The 22,387-nt window shown below is 40.2% G+C and overlaps 1 protein-coding gene and 2 pseudogenes across 6 annotated transcripts in view; 2 read left to right on the top strand and 1 right to left on the bottom strand.

Moving 5' to 3' along the window:
* The window catches only part of snap91b (synaptosome associated protein 91b), a 57,706-nt gene extending 55,533 nt beyond the window's left edge, over positions 1-2,173 (top strand). For all 6 annotated transcript variants that reach the window (XM_038727188.1, XM_038727191.1, XM_038727189.1 and 3 more), the window contains 3 exons: positions 927-995; positions 1,118-1,229; positions 1,967-2,173. In XM_038727188.1, the coding sequence (XP_038583116.1) occupies positions 927-995; positions 1,118-1,204 (156 nt within the window). In that variant the 3' untranslated portion in view covers positions 1,205-1,229; positions 1,967-2,173. The remainder of the gene's footprint in view (positions 1-926; positions 996-1,117; positions 1,230-1,966) is intronic.
* Positions 2,174-4,898: 2,725 nt separating this feature from the next.
* LOC119909285 lies at positions 4,899-7,684 on the bottom strand (annotated as a pseudogene).
* Positions 7,685-11,014: 3,330 nt separating this feature from the next.
* LOC119909562 lies at positions 11,015-18,368 on the top strand (annotated as a pseudogene).
* The last annotated feature ends 4,019 nt before the right edge of the window (positions 18,369-22,387 follow it).

The raw sequence follows: 22,387 nt of genomic DNA, 5'->3' as shown, positions 1-22,387 counted from the left end.
GATCCAATCATAGGTCTAGGAAACTGAGAGCTGCGTGACAGTGAAGAAAGGGAACAAGACTTATAGCTAACTATAAATTACTGGTGGATTCATAGAACCTCACATGCACTGGTAGTAAATCTTTAGACAATGTTCCAGACCAAGGGCAGAAATTTATGCAGGTTTCAACATGCAGTCTGGTTCAAAGTCTTTTTCATATTTCTGGAATATCTACTGGAGAGTGATGAAGTGGCAAACGATAGTGCCAAACTAAGAAGCTGTTGCTTGGAAACAGCTTCTTCTTCTCTTGAGTATTTTCTTTTAAGCCTTATATAGTCCAGGCAAGCCACCCGTTCTCCCCCTCAGAGCTGAACTCAACCCCTTCATTGACACATTTGCTTCCTACAGATATTTAGGTTGTCTTTTTGGCAACAACGGAAATGACACTCTCATCTGAACGCTACCTGCAAAAAGCTTCCCTCTATGCTAACTCCTTGCGCATGTGTAAACCAAGGGCACTACTTGGTTAAGTTAGGGCTTTTGTTGTTGCTTCTTCATTTGTTGTGCCAGCTTTTATTGTCTTCACTTTTGTGTGTTGCTAGAAATCTTTTACACATCATGTTTTGTTTTGTTTTAATTGTGTTTGTGTATTGTTTTGCAGCGTGTGTGTCTGTCTTATATGTCGTGTAGTAACATCCCAATTCCTCCTCTCCCTCCCCTCCATACCTTTAGACCGTACCCATGGGTGTCCCTACTTTTATGGGGACTTACCCCAGCTTCAGCATGGTAAGACCACCAGTCCAGTATGGTCTAGTAATGTCCCCGAACCAGTCTGGACATTACTGGACATTGATGGACAATTACCCCTTCAGGTGTCCCTCGCACCCATCAGATAGCCGACATTGTGTCTTACTGTCTCTTTTTCCTTCCATCTGTCTCTGTGTAAGCCTGGAGCTCCCATGATGCCCATGGCCAGACCAGGCTTCCCAGCCAGTGGAGCAACCCCCGGAGCACCGGTAACACACTCTTAAATGGATTATAGACACTGGTGACAGTTACATACATAAAGGTTACAGCTGCACTGACAAAGGAGTTGTGCTAAAGTTGTGCTAAGTGCTAAAGGTAGATGTGTCTGCAGATGTCTCCTGGAGTGGCCCAGAGCCCAAGAAAGCCTCCACCACCAAGGAATGCTCTGGATGACCTCAACATCAAGGACTTCATGTAGACTGGCTGACCTGTAAACCCCCAAGGTATATGGTCATCGAAAATTGAAAGCTGCAAACTAACTTTAAGAACTGAGATTTATTATTTTCACCTTGTCATGTCATAGGAGCAGAATCCTCTGCTGCACCAGACAACATTAGCAACGCGTAAGCCATGTCTAATTCTGCTGTCTCAAACGGGATTAATGCCCCCTGATAATACACTGGTTCCCGACCTTGGGGTCCCAAGAAAGATCTGATGTGTCACAAGATGATTAAAGGGAGTGATGTTTCTCATATGTTTCTTACATACTGGACACAGTCACCTTTAAGTAAACTACTTTTAGTTGAACTGCTCACAAGGATAACCTCTGATGATATCATAGGGCTGTCATCAGGCTCATCCCAGCTTGACCTTGGAGACATGAGAAGACAAGACATGATCATTTACCAGGACAGGAAGGTCCAATGAAAAAATACTATTGGTGACATTATGGGAAATACGCCCCTTTAACAGATCACAAACCAAAACGGTTGGGAACCACCAGTGTTATTTATGTTAAATAAATACATTTAAAAGCAGACATTATCAGAAATGTGATTTGAACAAAGGTTTTTATGAATTTAACTCCAAGTCGATTTTCAGAATCTGATTTAGGCTGCCAGTCTGAGCATAGTTTTTTAAGTCTCCTTCTCTTTCTGAGTTATTAGAGCATACTTAGACTTCACTTATTTCTATGGAGAATGGTTGTTTCCACATTTAATTTTCTCTCTCTCCTTTGTAGGTTTTGTCATTGTGTCTGGAGCTCTGTGGATGTGGATGTCTGCACTTCCCCACTGCCTTCCCTTCAGTCATGCCCCATCCCTTGCATCCAACCAGCCATTACATCTTTGATCTTTGCCCTCTGACCTCCTACCAGCTGCGACCCCTAATAAAACCTGCCCTCCTTATCTAATGTTGTAGCACAACTGTGAATGTGAACCCTAGATACAGAAAACAAATTCAGTGTATGTGTGTTTGGGTGTGCGTGTAATTCAGTGTTAACCTTTACTTAATATACTATGGAAAAATGAACAAAAAAAATTACTAAATGTGTATTTAGATTCATTCTGGATCAGCTGACTTGAAATGGTGGATATATGTTGGTTTCTTTGCGCATCTCCCAGACGAGGACTGTGTTGTAAATGTGGACTGTGTTCGGTGTATGTAACTTCACTGCACCCCCACTCCTACTCCTCTACCCCAGTTGTCCAAACAAACTGAGCTATGTTTATGTCATTAAAAACTTGGTTGTACCTATATCTGCTTGGCCATCCATCCTCCCACCTGTCTACTTTTGTCTAAGTTTTTGGAGAACAATTCTTGATCAAAATTGTACCTGAAAACAACTTTTACTGCAAATCTGGATCTATCATCGAACACATCATGCTGTGTTCAGTTTTCCTTTTTCCTTTCTTTTTTTTAGGGATTGTATGAAACATGCAAAAATTTGTGAACTGTTCAAATTGACATATGCATACTAGACTATTTTAAATGATAGATTATACATATTCTTTAATCTTTATTTTGAGAGAAAAAAAATGATCATATATTTTTATTTACTTCTAATGATATTGTTGGAAAAGAAAGGCAAGTAGACTAAAAAAATTATTTCTTTGTACATATCTCTCAATCTTTAATCAGAGGCAGTATTGATTGAAAACTGTGCCCTGAGTTTTTACTGTTGCGCCCTCTGCTGATGTGGAGTGATACTGCATCGTAGCGTGCAACACAGGTCGATCTGGGATGCATTCTAAAACTCTCAGAGAGCTCCTCTCCTTGTCTCAGTCTCCACACAAGATGACTTAATGTTAGGGAAAAGAGACAAGGAAGCATTTGTGTATGTGATTGGAATGTGGCCTTGGGTCATTTGTGACAGAAATACATTTGGTCATGTGCTGTCACTGGAAGTCTTGAGGACTCTCACTGTAAAGCACTCGAGTATACGCTGGATGTTCTGTGTTTTGTTTTTTCCAAATGTGACTGTATCTTAATCCTTGTGGCATTTACAAAAGTGTGAGAGAAAAATAAAGGTGACTACGACACATAAAAACAAAAAGAATGTGGATAAATAATGTTTGCTAAGTATTCATATGAAGGCTATGTTGTTGTTTTTTGGAGGTTATTATGGATGGCATCGTCCTCCCTCCCTCGCCCCCCACCTGCATGTGAGTCCAAATGAGATGCAATAAAAGACAAATACACTGATCCAAACCACCCTCACGGCTCATCACTTATCACTGTTCTGCTTTTGTCAGCTTGTTTAAAAATTCAAGATTTGTATTTGTTATCAGAACGAATTATATCTGTTTAAAAACGTGTTTCTGGCATGAAATTCCTTAAGTTCAATAAAAGAAAAAAATACATATTATATTATATTGTTACTCGCTTTTAACATCAGAAAATACATACATATGTTGTGTAGGCCAAGTATTTCCTTTAACAAGAAGTGAAATGAGGACCAACAGGCTATCCACAGTTTTACTTATGTTACCTCTAAACAAAAGTAAACAAAGCAAAATGTTTACATTGTGCAACATAGGAGAAAAAAGAGGGTTTTGTCTTTTTCATACCATAACACAGTTTCAAAGTAGTATAAATTAGGTGTTAAGAAATAGACAAACATTTATGTTTTTAGATAATTAAAATAAAACAAATTGAAGAACGTCAAATCCAAATACTTTGTCATATATTAGCACCGAAGAATTTACTGTATGTGATTTCCTACGGCCTCTAAATGAGCTGATAAATGACAGAATAGGCCACAGATGCAGAACCACATGTGCAGCATTCTTGGATTATAGGTTTGCTGATATGGCCTCACACTGAAGAGTTGAGCTGGCCTCAGATCAGCATTACTCAGAGAAAGAATTTCGGCCCACAAGTGTCATAATTTCAGAAATGACATACAGTAATTTACTATTATTCTTGCAGTTAAAAATAAGTGCCATGCATGAACATTACATTAACATTAAGACTTCATCTCAGAGTGACTAGCAGAGGCCACACACTTTCCATACTTAATAAAAGGTACATCTGTCCTGAACGCTCTTACAAAACATGAAAAAGTGCCTGACATGATGGTTTCAGCATAAATACAATCAAACATTCACATGTTTACCCTCATTTATAACAGTTACAAAAAGTGCAATAATAATTATATTTGCTGAGCAGTGAAATACATGAATTCTAATTAGTTTTAAAGAAGTGAACAGCAAAACACAGAAATTACAGGTTCAACTAATTCTAAATATGAAAACTCACCAGTAAACTTTTTAAAGGGGAACCTTACACATCATAGTCAGTTTACAGGTCTTGGGGAGTACTACTTCATACATAAAGAAAGTTGTTGAAAATGTTCTTTGCAACTCCAGAGGGAGCTAAAAACTCACAATGGGCCTGATAAATTGATAAATTGGCCGACCCATTAATCGGTCTATCACTTACCAGACCTCTGTAGCCCACTCCTAATGTGTAGACTATACTGATTCGAGGCTGCATTAGCAGCTACTAGCATAACATACCTGAACCTCTGACAGTATTTTCGGTGGTCTGAATGCATTGCAGGCGATGGAGGTGGCGGATTTTGACAAGAAAGAAGAAAGCGTGAAATAAAAAACAAAGATTTCTGCTTTATCGATTTTGATTTGCTGTGAATCAGATAATGGAAGGCAATGTTAAATTGGTGAAGGCTTTTTTAAGCAAATGTTTTATTTTTAGGTTCATCTCCAAAATTCACAAACAGACATTTTATAAGACCTCCACAGGTCACTATCACTTGTATCAAATGGTTGCAATATCCTTCTTCAACTCATTTTAGAAATATCTCAGCATCTGTGAACATTGTCATTATAGCTGTAGGGGAAATGTCTTTCCTCATGCTGCAATATATTGATAATTTTTGATGTTGCACACAATTAATAATGGGCAAGCTTAATCATGACAAGGTGTGCAAGAAGCTGTGATGCAGCCATGACACAAAACCTTTGGAGACTTGCTATTGGCTGTTTGAGTGCTTGAAGAAGGGCATTTTGGGTGGACATGAATGTAGTCCTTAACTGACAACACTTAAGTCTTCAGGATTCACAAGTAATGATACAGAGAAAGCTTCACTTTGTAAACAATATTAAAGAGGAAAGATAGTGATTTTATTTTGAAAAGAAAATACATAGTCAGAAAGTTTTATACATATCTTTGCAAGTGCCAGCGGATGTTTTTCTTTAGAGCCATCACTTTGCAGTCAAACCTCTTTACAGAGACGTGGATCTCCATGGATCCAGTGACAGATCTGGGCATATTTGGGAGGAGTAATCCTTACTGCAACATTAAAGTCCTTCTGCTCACCTCCCTCCACCTCCACCCACTGATGGCCTGAAAACACTCCAATTACCCTCCTCTGCCACTTCCCTTTCCTGCCTTCGTCTCCCATTTCCTGCCTCAGACGAACGTAAACACCTGCACCTGTCGCGCCCGGCTCGGCATCACAGTGTTGGTACATCAAATCGTCGGACTCGTTTGCCACTGAACAAAAACGGTAAACCACCTTCTCATCTCCATGCCCGTCCAGCAGGCTTTTGTCAGCGTCAAAGCCTGAGAAGTGGATCCTTGCCAGGGGGGTGGCAGAGGGTGCCACTCCAAGCTCCATGAACTTTTGTTTGACGGGTCGTCTCAGCTCCAGAAGAGTGTAATCATAGTCTGCAGAGATTGAATTGGTGGAGCTCTTTGTTTGGATCCATCCTTGAGGGATTCGGGTTTGTTTAACTCGTGACCAACGGAAGACAGGCTGCTTCCTGGGTTCAACACTACGTCGTATACGGTTGAGACTTTTCCCTTTCCTTCCTCCTCTCTTTAATTCACCACCATGATCAGCTGCACCCTCCTCACCCACTTTCCTTAACCTGCGCCTCCTGCCTTTGCCACCCTTTCTCCCTCTCACCACATCTCCATCTATACCATTTAGCTCCTCACCCTTCCTTCATTATCTCTCCTCCCTCCCCCTCTCCTTGCCTCCCACCCCTCCGCCGCCCTCCTCTCCTCCTACCCCCTCTTCCTCTTTTGGTCTTGAGGTGTAACAGCCCTACTCTAAGTTGTCTCAGACTCTCTAAAGTAGTCTGTCCCATCATGGATGCAGTGTGCTGCTGTTAGCACATGTTTCTGGGATATTAGTACTCCAGAGCAGCCCGTGGAGAGACGAACAGCAGCGGAGAAGGGGTAGTTGGTGATGAAATGCGAGTCAGAGATCACAAAGCGCCCATCTGCTCCATACACCTGCCGTTTCCTGCGGGTACGAGCTGGTGAGTGGGCTGGTGTTCCTGCAGACGTACTATTAAAACCCTGCAAACTGATGTCTGTATGCGTGCGAGTGCCATTCTCATACACCGTCTCATATCCCAGAATCCTCTCTTGCTCAGTCTGGTCCATAGGTGGTAGGCCGTTTTGACACTCTATCCCACAGAGTGTCTTTGTTCCTTCTCTCTCCTCATTCTCTTCCTGCTTTCTGAACAAAGGCTTGTTTAAGGGCTCTGTGTGTGTGTCTTGCACCACTGGGAGGCTCTGCCTGGTCCACCTGTGTGCCTCGGTGCTCTCATCTTTAGCAAAAGCACTAGAAGCTGGCAGGGCAGCTGCACAGAGCAGCAGGCACAGGAAGCGAGTGATTCCCATTCCACTAAAAAGAAAGAGAAACAAAGATAAAAATTACTAATACCAAGGTGTAGGGCAGAACTACATGGTTGCAAACCTCTGAATTGCCACCAGCATCTCTTATATTCTTTATCAGGCCATGAAAGCAATCCTATGCATCCCACATTCCCATAGCTCTTATTAGTAACATTCTTGATGCTTTTACATACTATTATATGGCCAGCAGAGGGCACAGAAGCTCTATTTCTAAACAACAAACCACTGAGCAGTAAACTGTATGTGATGTCTGTAATCATTTACTTGAGGTGTCTGCAACTGAATTAATAGAACACAAAATGCAGGTAATGCTATTGTTAGTACGTGGAACAGACTAGTTTACCTGTCATGTAGTGACACAGAGAACACTTTTACATTAGTACTGACTATTCCACTGTTGATATTAGTAAAGTTGGATATTATATTAACATATTTAAAGAGTTCGACATCTTAGAAAAGAAGTTAGCCAGTCTGAAACCCAAGATAATTAAGAAACAACACTGCTTCAAAAATAATACAGAGAAAGCTTCCCTTTTGTAAACAATATTAAAGAGAAAAGATAGTGATTTTATTTTGAAAATAAAATACATAGTCAAAAACCTTCTTACCTGCAAACATGAAAAAGAAAACACCCCCAAAACATCCAGTAAATGTTCTCCTTCTTACTAATAAAAAGTCCTCTCTGTCCAAACTGCTTTCAGCAGACTGGGTTCCATCATTTCCTGAGCAAAAAAAAAACTGGAGCGCAAGGAGAAGCTGTGTGCTAAGATCCTTTCAGAGACCTACATCCCACTCTGATGCAGGAATAAAAGTGACGAGCAAACACAGGCAGAAGGGGGAGCCAGCCAGCGTGCCAGCATCAATGAAGTTTTTGATGTGCATGTGATGACATTACATTTTATGTCTTAGATTCCTCAAATATTTTTATTACGTTGGGAATTTGTTCAGAAAAGTGATGCTTTCAATAAAAAAAATGAATTTAGATGTAAAGCTATTCACAGAGAGATCTACTGACAAAATGTTGCCTTTGAGTGCGTGTTTATCAGGTACTTTGGCGGTCAAAAATGTAAGTTTAGATTTATGTCAGGTGATGTTTGAAGTGTGTCCACACACAAACACACACACACAACGCTGTACCTCTCAGATCTGGGGAACTTGTATTTTAACCTCTGTTGGTTTATTTTGACAAGTGTCTCTTTGCTTCGTGTAACAAGAGTCCATTCAGGAACTCAGCAAGACCTACAGGCACACACACATCAATCAGAGGCTCAGTTATTAATGTTATTACTGACAGATGATGTTTTTGCATTTCCAAGGACAGAAGGATTTAGTTAGAGTAAATTACCTGAAATTTTATATTGCAAAAAAAAAACACGCAAGGTCAAGAATGAACTCTGAACCTTAAATTTTGAGCCAATTTGGACGAAAGATGCTCACAATCAAATAGGCTAGACATTTGAACAGATTTTGTTTGGGTCAGAATATGGAATGTTTTATTAGAAAAATGTTCAGTTATCAATGTAATATAATATAGTAATATACTATTATATGGTATAGTATAGCACAGTATAGTATAGTATATAAACAATAGTGTGGTATGGTCTTGCAGTGCTTGGTGGCACATACAGAGAGCAAAAGATGGACAGACTCCCTACAAACTTGCCAGTTGAGTCTGCTGGGGAAGACCCTGCGCCTTCTCTTGGACATCCCAAAATCATTAGTCACAGGCGCTGCTGGAAGTGGTGAATCAGCAGGCTGGCAATGAGGCTCTCCTGAGGGAACTGCTGCACGCCTCTCCAACATCCCACTTTCTTTATATGTACACTCCACAAGCTTTACGAACAGTTAGGGATTAAATCGATATGTACTAGTGTATACAAACTGCAGACCGATGTTATGATGGAGTGGTTTAAACACTAAAGAAGATTCAAAATCTCGTGCACCAGGATAGTCAGAATTGGCGGAAATGGCTTGATCCTCTGTTGTTTTCAGTGTGGGAGGTACCCCAGGCCTCCACTAGGTTTTCCCCTTTTGAGTTGTTGTTTGGCAGAACGCCACAGAGTGGCAAATGAAGGTCAATACAAACTGGACTTGAGAGCAAAACTCCAGACACTGGGTCAGTTATTACAAGAGAATTTACTCTATGTACAAATTGTAGAGGTGCTGCTGGCGTTTGCACACCTGGAACAAATTCTCATATACATGGTATCAGATAAGGTCCCTATTTTTACCCTAACTCACTAATCAGAATCGAAGAGTCCAACAGCGGTGCCCTGTCTGTTTTTTGATCAGCACAAAAGGACTCATGTCCCTCCATCACTCAGTGATCTCCACTAGCTTCCCATGGCCTCCCAAATCAAATACAAGTCACTAATGCTTGCAAAGTGACTACTTGGTCCACACCCATCTACCTAAACTCCATAATACAAACTTATATTCCTTCCTGGCCACTGCAAATCTGGCTCTGCCATCTTCTACACACAAAGCAATACCTGTCCCGGCTGTTCTCATCTGTCTGACACCATGATGGTGGAATGAGCTACCACATGCCATCAGAGCAGGGGCGTCCCTCTCTAACTTCAAGAAGCTCTTGGAAACTGTGTGGCGCTGTTGTGGATCCCCACTCTCACTAACAACTACAGGCACGCACGCGCACACGCACACGCACACACACACACACACACACACACACACACACACACACACACACACAAATATGGGTTGTCCGTGGCCAACTGGTAGTTGCCTTGTTATTTATGCTTTTCATTGAATTTATTATTTAAACTAATTGTCAATTTTTCACTTCCGATTGCTGCGCTGTGTTATTTTGTTTGTTCTGCTTGACTGTTTTTCTCCCTCAGTTGTTTTCTTTTCTTTTCAGTGCTTCTTGTTGCTGTTATTCGGCTGGTTGTCTCTTTTTTTCTCCCCCATACTCCCCCTCCCTGTTATCTTTGTTTTCGGCAATGTATGGTGTATTTTCTATCGTTTCCTGTTGTCACCCCCACCCCTGTTCTCTTACAGGTGCTGTCCTTTCTCTGGTGTATGTTTGTGTGATGTTTGTGGCCCCCACTCCCATTTCCACCTCTCATGTCCGGCCTGGTGACAAACATATACATAATTAAATAAAAAAAAATTTAAATAAAAAAAGAAAACTCATATCTTCCGAGAATACTTCCTCTCAAGCTGATGATACACGGAGCAACTTTTAGAGCAATGGTGCTGGGCAATGTTGCCGTCAGTGGTACTTGGTAAAGATTATTACCGTAATCCCCATGCTTTGTTGTTGATTGTATGTTGTTCCTCAAATGTAAGATGCTTTGGATAATAGCGACTGCCAAATGAGTAAATGTCACCAACATGGCTGCCTCAGCAGTGTTTTGACTGACATGCCATGTGGCATGCAAATAACGTGCTCAAATACCACAGTAAGCTGGGCCCAGGAGAAAAAAAATGACAGCAGTTGACAAGCACAATGAGTAAAAGAGGAGCTGTGAATGGTGTGTTTGAGAGATGCACTGTCCCGAGACGTATATAACTGTACCGGCCCATACAGCTGCATTGTATTTGTAAGGAGAATTTATAAGGCACTTTTGTTTGTATTAAAGCCTGTTCCCTATGCCAGTCCGTGTCCACTCTTTTCAGTCGAGCCTCTAAGTGAGACTCTCCTATCACTTATAGGTTGAAAATTATGTCAAAAATGTATACACTACATTTAGGGTGAAAGCATGTGCGTTTATCATGTATTTCATTTTAGTATAAGCAAATATCAGTCATGTTAAAGTAGTAAACCAAATTGGGATTATTGAAAAATAGTGCTCAGGTTTTATACTTTTTTTCTTCTTTTTTTCTTCTGTGGAGGTGTTGTGGTAAAAAGCAGTTTTCCCTGTGCAGGAAACTAAATATGGGAAAATACATCTGATAATGTAGGCTTGCAAAACTATGCAGCATGCGACCATTTCATTTGCTTCTCACATTACTTTCTTGTTGTTACTGAGCAACTGATGATGGAAGTCATTCAGAGGAAGATGTTCCCCTTTGATGCGTTCAAAGAGGACAACTTCCTCTCACTGACCACACAGTTACCATCATCACTCGCTCAGTGCACAACGTTCAGCTTCTCTGCCAGCAGGTTTGTAGCATGGAACAACTCAACTCCACTGTGGTCACTTCTAACACCTCCTCTTCTCCTGGATATCCACCTCCCAACTCCTGGGACTCCAGAAGTCTGGTCCCTGCTGTGATGCTGTCCCTCTGCTTCCTGCTGGGAGTTCCCGGAAACATCGCTGTGATCATCCTCAAACCAAACTGGCAGCACATGTCCAGTGTGAGCCAGAGTTTGATGCTGAATTTGGCCATTTCAGACCTGCTCTGCCTGCTCACCATGCCTCTGTGGATTTACACTTATCTGTACAGCTGGATCCTCGGCCTAGTGGCCTGTAAGCTCCTAGCGTATCTAATGTACTGCAGCCTTTATGGTAGCCATGCTGACAGCGACGGTGCTGAGTGTCCAGCGCTACCTACAGGTGGTGTACCTGCAGAAGTGCTTACATCAGGTCGGGAGGAAGAGGCTGCTGGCTCTGCTCTGGCTGGTGGCGATGATCCTGTCCATCCCTGCTTTAGTGGTTCGACAGGTGACCACAGACCAGGACTGGACACACTGCAAATCTGACTATTTTTCCCAGAATGCCCAGCATGTAGCCGTGCTGCTGATTCAGTCCCTGCTGGGATTTGTTTCATCTTCTATTGTTGCATTTGCATACATCCGCCTCCACAGAAAAGTGAACCAGGCAGCTTTCTTCAACAACCCACAGACGACCCGGCTAGTCGCAAGTTATGACCTTTTTTGTTCTCTCAGAGCTGTGGATGATTTGTGGTTTACTGAAGAATTTTGAGGTTAACCTCAAATCAGCTAGGGTTGGGTAATGAATAGGGTAAATAGTCAGAAAATTAGATTTTATTGAATTTACATTACAAAAAAAGATTTTCTGTTTGCTTTGCATTGAAATTTGACCACATAGAATAGAATAGAATAGAATAGAAAAACTTTATTAATCCCCAATGGGGAAACTCAATTGCCACCAGCGTACATCATACAACATACTCTTTTAGTGAACTTGTACACAGTATAACTATATATGCCCATATATCTCGTAAATATATATATTTGTGTGTTTTTTGATGTGATGTGTGTGTGTGTGGTAACATTGTCCAAAAAAGTTATCCTGGCCATTATGCCATTTTCCATTGATAATGACATATACTAAGCATTTCAGCTTTTATGGGAGAGATCCAGTCAGAGGAAACAACAGTTAATGAAAAGATTGAATAAATGTTTGTGTTGGAGTGCATCCATTGAGAGGACCAACCATTTTTTCCCATGTTTAGCAATGGACAGACATAGAGTCAGACAAGAGGAAGGAAAGATAGGAAGGGAGATTGTGCTGAAGTCTTAATTTAAGCAGATGTACAAACTCATTCATTCATTCATTCATTCATCTTTTGCCTAGAACCACTGAAATCTAGACAGACTATTTAAGCTCTTACACCGCATGATTTTTGTATATTGAATATATTTAAGTTTCCAGTAAACTGTGTTGACACATTATAACATGTCATTTCAAACATATGAGAATTACAATAACAGTATAATAAAATTATATGATGCGTTATCTTGCTTAAGTAGTCCTTTCCTTGAGTAAAAGTAGCAATACCACACTGTAAAACTACTCCAACTAAAAGTTCTTCTTTTAAATATTACTTAAACCTACATCTATAGTACTTGTATCTTAAAATAACAGCTTCAAAATAATTTTGATGGTACACTGACTTGTAATTGGGAGAATGGTTTCTGACCCAGCAAGAGATCGGGTGGCAAGCTGCTTTTCTTCAAAAACCCAGAAAACCCGGTTAGTCCGAAGTATCAAGTATCAGCTACCTCAATCCACTCCTTTATGCTTTTACTTCTAGAAACATGCACTGTGTGCCAACAAAACTGAACGATATTAATGTTTGTACAGTTTTTGTTTATTGCTTTGGTACTATTATTGGTATATATGTGGTAAAATTTCCTGAAAATGCTCACAAAAAATTATAAAATATTTGGTCAGAGTATATGGTACGTTTTATTAGAATACCATTCAATTATCAATATAATATGATACAGTAATATAGCATAATGGTGAGGCTGCTTGTGGTCTAGCAGCTCTTGGTGGCCAATACAGAGAGCAAAAGATGGACGGACTCCCTACAAACTTGCCAGTTGAGTCTGCTTGGGGAAGACCCTGCTTCTTCTCATGGACATCCCAACACCATAAGTCACAGGCGCTGTGGGCAGAACTTTCAGCTTCCCACTTTGTCACGTACTTTAAGAACAGTTAGGAATTAACTGGAGACCATCTGCAGACCGATGATATGGTCGAGTGGTTTAAATGCTAAAGAAGATTCAGAAGTTTGTTCACCAACATAGTCAGGATCGGTATAAATGACTGAATCCTCTGTGCCCAGGGCCCAGTTGTTCAAAAGTAATCTGATCGGATTTTGGATCAAATCTTGATAATTGGTTGTTCAAAAGAAAAAAATCAGATCAGATAACCTAATCCAATCCAGGTTTTGATCTGGATCAAACCCTCAGTTTGTGTTGTTCAAAAACGTTTAGTAGAATTGGGATCCCTTTGATCCAAAAAAATCCAGATTATCCTGATCCCAACAGAAGGGTGGATTCAGGGTGGATTTTAGGAACAAAATGTCATAAAACATTTACATTTTTCCAAATAATATAACATTTTATTATGTAGGAGTCTATATACACATTTATTTATATTTTGCACTTAATTTGTTTAAACTTTACAGTGATAAAGTAGATAAAGAGATAAAGCAGACATTACCTATAAGCCTTTCAGTACAGTAAAGTAAAAGCATAAATAATCCCCCAAACAGCTGTCAATGTCAAACAAAAAAATAATGCTTTTAATTTCAACTGTCTCTCATTACTGTACATGATTTACAAAGGCACAATCATCAGAAGCGATCCATTCAAAAGTAGTTTGCAATAATTGCATCCCTTATTGCACGTCCAGTTAGTCCCTCATTCCGAGAGAACATTGGAGGTTGGTCCAGGTCTTCAACAGGCTCAGGTCATCACAGAGAAGGACATTGCCCCTGGTAGTGATGTTGTGCAGGACAATACAGGCTAAGTATAATGTTGCACACTCCTTGTGGTTCCACTCGTAAGTAGTTAATGCATGCAAAGCACCTCTTCAGAACTCCATTTAAACGCTCAATTGCACAGCTTGTTTTTCAATGAGCAGAGTTAAAGCGTGCCTGCTCAGGTGTGCTTGATACTAGGGGTGCAACAACTAATCAAAGTAGTCGACGATTATTAAATTTGTTGCCAACAAATCAAAATAGTTGTTAGTTGCAACCCTACTTGCTACAAGAAAAGGGGTCATCAGCCATGGTAGTGGATAGGCACTGTCTCCTAGTATTATGCCATCGTGTCAGTTGGATAGGAAATCTCTGTATCGAACGCTAAACGTGCATCATGGACAGATCCAGGCCACTTCACAACGCAATTTGTGATGATGAGGTTAGCGTCACCCACAAGTTATATGTTGATGCTGTGCCTACCCTTGTGGTTGACGTACTCCCGCTCCCTCTCATGAGTTGCTTGTAAATGCACGAGTGCAGTCGATAACCCCAATAGTATTGGGCATGTTCCCGAAAAGAATGGAATTACACTTGGTCTGGGCAATCTCGCCATCCTGTCACGATCCTGTCCTGAGTGCTGTGTTTTTGGGTTTTGTAGTCCTGTCTTCTGTTCCATTTATTTTTGAGTTTATTCATTTATCAGTTTGGTATCTGTTATTTAGTCTATGTTTTGGTTCCATGTCTTAGTTCCCAGTCCGGTGTTAATGTCTTAGTATTTACTCCTGGTCCGTGTACTTCAGTGTTTGTTATTTTGATCTGTTCAGTATCTGTCTTTGAGTTGTTGAGTCTTAGGTTCGGTTCTATCTGTTGTCCAGTATCTGTTATATAGTTAGTCTGTGTACTTCTGTGTTTTACCCATGTCTGCTATGAGTTCTGTTTTTTTTAATCCCATCCTCAGTCTGTTTTCCTTGTTGGTTGTAGTTCTTGGTGATCTGTCTGCTTGTGTCTTTATTATTTTATATGGTAACACTTTCTATGAAGGTCATCGCTATAATGACATATATTTATAACACGATATAATGCGTCCATAAGACATTATAACAGTTGTTATAAGTTGTCAGTCTGGCAGAATATGTGCAGTGTAGGTCACACGTGTCCGTTAAGTCTGTTGTTTCCGCAACTGCTGGAAAAGTGAAGGCAGTTAGCGCTAGCTAACAGTGTTCCCAATTCCCATTTCAATTACGTCTTTTAATAGGCTACGTTTTGTGAAGTGGTTGTCTTTAATTGTCCACTGCATCTGTTAGGGCCTGTCCACAGGCTCGCCATTCATCTGTGACAACATCTGAGCCTCTACTTACATGATGTTGGTCGGCAACAGGTCTTCTCTTGAGCGATCTTTCACCACCCTGACAATGAGTTTTCTTGATGTAATTATGTTGTGTTTTTGTGCTAAACTGCAAAATGTTCAAAATGCATACAGATTGTTCATAAAGTGAAGAAACATAAATAAAAGTTGTTTTCCTGCGCAAAATGTGTGTCACTTTACTTAAAGCAAACAATTACATGTTATAAGGTCTTAAAATTAGTTCATATGGTATTATGTCCACCTGTAATATATTATACAGGGATAGATATTTTAACACTTTACTTAAAGCAAACAAAGACATGCTATATAACTTTAAACATTACTATAAGCTATTATTCCATTTTATCACTAATTGTAAATGGTGACTAAAGTGTATTCATAACGAGGCAGAGTCAATGGTTATAATGTGTTATGGAACATGGTCGGAGATTCTTGCTGCACATTGATATAAACTGGTATTACTATTAGTTATAAAAGATTAAATCAAAAGGTCATAATAGGTCAATATATGCTATAGTGCCTAATGCATGTTTGTAAGTGATTATAACAACTGTTATAATGTCTTATGGACGCATTATATCGTGTTATAAATATATGCATAAGTCATTATAGTGATGACCTTCATAGAAAGTGTTACCGTTTATATTTATTCCTCTGATCTGTTATGTGTTCAGTAACCTGTGTCATGTCCCCTCCAGTATCCCTCTGCCTGGCTGTCTCTCTGTTCTCCCCTCTGCTATCTCCCTGCTTGCCTGTGTCTCGTTAGTCTCATGTCTGTCACCTGTGCTGCTCCCGCCCTGCTTGTTAGTCCCTGTGTGTGTGTGTTTTTATATATATACCTGGTGTTGCTGTCTAGTCTTTGTCCATTCATTGCAGTGTTTTTCAGTGTTCTGCAGTGTGTTACAGTGTGTTGTTCTGTCTTGCCTGCCTTGCTCGTCTTGTCACCCCGTTTCTTAGGATTTTGGATTTCTGTTTGGATAACCATTTTTTTGGACTCTGTTGATCAGCCACTCCGCCTGTAAGTGTGCTTGCCTTTGTTTGTAATAAAACCCTATACCTCCTCTGCCTTGCGTCCTGCGTTTGGGTCCTCCAACCTGCATCACCACACACATTGTGACACCTATGGAAATGAAACAAATTGATACAGCTTTCACCACACTACTCACAGTTGATTTGTCCACTCTTATATGGTCACCAACAACTTGGTAGAAAGTCCCAGATGTCTGTTCTTCTACAGACAGACCATGACTCCTTTGGGTCCTGCGCTGAAGGTGTGGCCTGACAAGGTCTGCAATGTGCTTAATATCAGCATTCCCAAAGCGAAACTGACCATAAAGTTCTTCAGTGGTGTATTGCTCTAGGGGTTTTATACGCTCAACGTACACCCTTTGACGGTATCCTCTCCTACCAAACTGGTAGTGGCGATGGACAATACCTGCCATGCCAGTGTCTCTCTGTAAGTAATCTGAGAAAGGCTGAATAAGATGGTTGTGTAATTGGTTGTTTCAAACACACACCCATCACACCTCAGTTAGCTGATGTGCTGTGGCCTGTGTGAAATTAAATCAATCCTGCCCAAGGCCCTTAACCTCCATGTTCCACAGCAAACCAAAGCCAGACTTGAGATCCATCTCCTAAAAGCAAGGCTTCAGAAAGCTGGTCTGTTCACAAATGATGAAGAACTTCTACAAACTACATTCTTGAATTAAAACTATACATTTTTCCTTTTTGTGATAGAAAACACATGTTCCAAATATCCACAATATATATTTGTGAATGATTTATATTTGTTTGTTTTTTTATTTTATTTGTTGTGGTTCAGATGAGGGGTCTGACTGTTTAAAGACACTGAAAAAGGAAGGGACTGTTTTTAATGTTTTATTGTGCTGTTTTCTGTCTTGTTAAATAAAAGTTACCCACTTTGGTTATTCAGCCTGTTGTTCTACAGCTTTGTGTAGTCCCATTTAGAGCACTGGTAATCTGGATTTGGTAGTCCTGAAATGTCTGTATCTGGATCAGGGTGATTCAATCCAGTGTTGCTTTGAAAAACCAGGATGAAAGTAAGAGGGGTTAGCTGATCCGGGATAGCAAAACATGGGATTTCCAAATCCGGATCATTCTGATTGAGATTAAACTTTTTGAACAACTTGGCCCAGAAGAACAAAACTGACAGCATGTAAGGTGAGGAAAACAGAAACTGTGAATGTGCTGTCCCAAGATGTATAAAGCCGTACCCGCTCGTACAGCTTTGTATTTGTCAAAAGCATTAAGCCTGTTCCCCATGCCATTCCGTGTCCTCGCCTTTCACATGAGCCTCTAAGCAACACTGTCATATCACAAATAGGTTTAACATTATGTTAAAAATGTATCCAATATGTTTAGAGTGAAAGCATTTGTATATGTATCATGTATTTCGTTTTATTATAGGCAAACATGTGTCATGTCCCAACCAAATTGGGATTATTGTGAGAAAAAGACTTTGACATCAAGTTTAAAGATGAGGCCTCTTCACTGTGGCAGTATATCTAGATATAAAAAGTAGTGCTACAGTTTTATACCTGTTTTTTTTTTACTTCTGTGAGGGTGGGGTCAAAAGCTGTTCCCTGTGCAGGAAACTAAAAATGAGAAAATATGTCTGATAATTTACAAAACAATGCAGCATGTGATTATTTTTGCATCTCTAATTACTGTTTCTTTGTTATTTGTTCCTCTTTGAACGCATCATAGGGGAACATCTTCCTCTAACTGACCGCAGATTTGCCATCATCACTCGCTCAGTGCACAACGTTCAGCTTCTCTGCCAGCAGGTTTGCAGCATGGAACAACTCAACTCCACTGTGGTCACTTCTAACACCTCCTCTTCTTATGTGTCCAGCGCTACCTACAGGTGGTGTACCTGCAGAAGTGCTTACATCAGGTCGGGAGGAAGAGGCTGCTGGCTCTGCTCTGGCTGGTGTCGATGATCCTGTCCATCCCTGCTTTAGTGGTTCGACAGGTGATCGAAGACCAGGACTGGACACACTGCAAATCTGACTATTTTTCCCAGAATGCCCAGCATATAGCCGTGCTGCTGATAGAGTCTCTTACTGGATTTGTTACATTTTCTGTCGTAGCATTTTCATACATTCGCCTCTACAGAAAAGTGAACCAGGCGGCTTTCTTCAACAACCCACAGACGACCCGTCTGGTCACAAGTATTATTGTGACCTTTTTTGTCCTATGGATGCCACATCATATCATAAATGTGGTCGCTGTGGTCGCTATTTCACTCAACAACAAGGGCCTGTTGACGTTTTGTATAAACAGCTGGGACATCGTTGCACCGCTGGTATTTGTGAATAGCCTCCTGAATCCACTCCTTTATGCTTTCGCTTCTAGAAAAATGTGCACTGTGTGCCAAAAAGTGAACAATAATAATGTTAATACAGAAGGTCACCATTCCAGGAAGTCTAATCAATGACATGCCTATTATAATTGATGAAAAGCCAGCAGATATCAGTAGAGAGTGCAGAACCTCGATATGTACAATATTGAAGATAAGTTGTATCTCATTCTTAGAAACATTTGATATATTCAAGAGAAGTGAGTAATCAAATAAAAGTTGTTTGAAAAAAATAACGAGTGTTCACATTGTATTACATTATCGTAAGTGTAAAAATGGATAGTTTTTTTATAGTGAGAAAAGGAAAAAAGTAAAGAGCTGTAAAATGGATTGTAATTCTGAAATTCTGTATTGATACAATAACCAATTTTAATGTGATGTTTTGTGTAGTGAGTCAATACTGCCTTGATACTGCCACAAATTGTATTATTTGAAAATGTATAAATTGAAAGTAAGAAGTAGAAGTAAAGAATAAATGTCGCTGATAAATTCTGTAATGAATGTTTCTGAATGAATTTTTGACTGTTTCAAATGCTTTATTGAGTTCAAATTTGCCATCATAAGGTACGAAGAGCTTGTCACTGGGCAGTACCCTCAAAAGGCCAAAACTGTACCATTTCTAATGGTCCATTTAGGTACCAGAACATTTACATCCATATTTGTCCCCAGGGGTACATATTTGCTCACATAAAGTACAAATTGTAAACGTACAAATATGTACCCATGTAAAAGGGTACAATAGGTGTACCTTTGAGGGTACTGCCCCAGTGACAAGCTGTTAGACCCCTAAAGGTACAAATTTAGCACATTATTTCTAACAGTGTATATATGAGCATATATCTGCATAAATATATGTGTATAATATAATATACATGCGATGTGTGTGTGTGTTAAAAGCAAAAGCATTATTCTGCTCTGGGAAATTATGTCATTTTTTCCATTGATAATGCAGTTAGAGGAAAAAACAGTTAATGAAAATATTGAATAAATGCATGTGTTGGAGTGCATCCAGTGAGAGGAATGATCATTTGTCTCCAATGTTTAGCAACAGACAGACATAGAGTCAGATAAGAGGAAATATAGGGAGGGAGATTGTGCTCCAGTGAAAACTCACTCATTGAATCTTCTTTTGTCTAGAACTAGGGACTATTTCAGTTCTTACAAGGCATGCATTTTTGTGTATTGTATATATTTTAGTCTCTAATAAACTGTGTTGAAGCATTGTAACATGTCATTGTAAACATAATGATTACAGTAAACGGTGTGATACAATTATATGATGCATTTTCTTGCTTTATCTTTTCAAAAGGATGATCAGTGAGCTTTTGTACTTCCAAGAGTGATTATCAGTGTGTATTCACTCACATCCTTTACTTAAAGATTCAGTGTATTTTCAATTCCCACCACCCACTGGAGCATAAGCTAGGGGTCATCAGAACCCTGCACCACCGAGCTGACAATATACCAACAAGTGTCCAAGCCAGAGAGAAGGAACACCTGAAGGGGGCACTTATAGCATGTGGATACCCCAAATGGACCTTTGTGAAAACAGCCTCAAGATCTAGGAGGAACAACACTTTGGGGGAGGAAGAAAAGAAGATCAGACGCAACAACATTGTGATTCCATACGTGTCTGGAGTATCAGAGAAACTCAGGAGGATTTTCAACAAACACCACATCCCTGTGTTTTTTAAACCCAAGAACACGCTGGCAGATGCTGGTCCACCCCAAAGACCGCACATCCAAACACAAGAAAAGTAACAGTGTGTGCTGTCCAATGCAGTGAGGAATGCACAGACCTGTATACTGGGGAAACTAAACAACCACTACTCAAATGCATGGCTCAACACAGAAGGGCCAACTCCTCAGGTCAAGACTCAGCAGTCTACCTATATCTGTAGGATAAACGACACTCGTTTGAGGACCATCAGGTGTACATTTTAGACAGAGAGGATGGTTGCCTTGAAAGAGGTGTCAAGGAAGCCATTTACACACGGGTTGAGAAGCCATCGCTGAACAGAGGAGGGGGTCTACACCAACACTTACAATGCTGTCCTTTAATCACTTCCCAGGAAACTTAAACATTCATTCATTCACTTTTTGCCTCAGGTGAAGATGCCAACGATGGTCGTTCAGATTTGGCCTCTGGTGGTTCTAATGACCATAACAACTTTCGTTACAACAGTTAGGAGCACTAACAAACAAGCGGTATCGATTGTCTTGGCAAACGACCCCGCCGAGGTTAAATAGCTGAGTTTCCCTATAGTCAGTCAGAACTGAAGAAGTCTCTTGGATGAGGGACGAAATGTCTTCTAGCACCTTCAACCAAATCCAGTTGCCCTTGGTTTTAACCTTCTTTGGATAAGTGTGACCTGGATTACTGAGAACCTTCACAGACATTCAGTGTATAAGTTTTAGTGGCATCTAGTGATGCGGGTTAGGATTTGCAACAAACAGCTCAGTCACTGCTCAGCCCTCCCTTTGCAAGCACCAAGCAGAAGCTATGGTGGCCAACACACTCTGTCTATATAATACATGTGGTCCTCCATTCCAAATTTCACTTCTCTTCTTACTTCTAACAAACCAGACGACTACTACTTCTTCTTCTTCTACCTGCATTGTATGAGGATAAAATGGCTCATTCTAAGGTAATAAAAACAGAACAGTTCAATATGTAAGGTCTTCGCCACTGAAAATATAGTTATCTATATTATATTGCATTTCTGTCAGGGACAGTGCACATAAATGAATATTTCTGCTAGCATCAATGTAAATATTCCAGATTTAGCCAGAAGGCTATTTTCCATCTGTAGTCCCTGGTCAGTACAGTCAATACAAAAAAGACAACATAATAAAAACAACAAAAGCAATAGTAGGCTACAGTTCAATACACAAGACAATGTTTCAACGAGCAGATCAAAAACTGGTTATCAAAGCAAATCAATTATGAGTGGACAGTAATTTATTGTAGTGTACGTTGCCATGCTCATACCTTGTTATTAAAGTGCTGTACCTTTATAGTGCTTTATTAGTGCATTAAAGTGCTGTACCTTGTGTGGGACCACACAGCAGGGTGAAACACCAACTGTATGATCCCACAACAAGGGGCCCCACTGACTTGCAGAGTGAGGATACACCAGTGCATCCTTCGCGGACGTTGTTTACTGACCGACACGCCCCCTTTCTGGGTAGCCCTTATATTGATTGGATGCTGTTATATTTGATTTGTTTTATGATTCACTGTCTAGTTAAAATCTGAGTTCATTGTCTGAACAACAAAAGCCCCACACACAACTTTCTTTTATTAGAAATATTTTGTTTTTCTTTTATTTCTCCTATCAACTTCTATCATGGAGACAATTAAAGTAAGAGAGAGTCGGACAGTCTGTCAGCAGGAAACATGTTTTACATTATTTTATATTACTTTTCAGTCACATGTGAGGCCGGTCGTTTAGTCCAAATAGATGACTATAAAACAGTAAACAAGTTAGGAGTCGGACAAGTCACAAAACTGCACTTAAGACTCTAATGAAGCAAGCAAAGGAAAATAAAGCCGCTCATCCTGCCGATCTCACCTATTGCATCTGATGAGAGTA

This window comes from Micropterus salmoides, unplaced genomic scaffold (genome assembly GCF_014851395.1).
Source record: "Micropterus salmoides isolate LMB-PRFRI ecotype aquatic unplaced genomic scaffold, ASM1485139v1 Ms_hic_scaffold_18, whole genome shotgun sequence".
NCBI lineage: Eukaryota > Metazoa > Chordata > Actinopteri > Centrarchiformes > Centrarchidae > Micropterus > Micropterus salmoides.
This window is presented reverse-complemented; position numbering and strand designations above follow the sequence as displayed.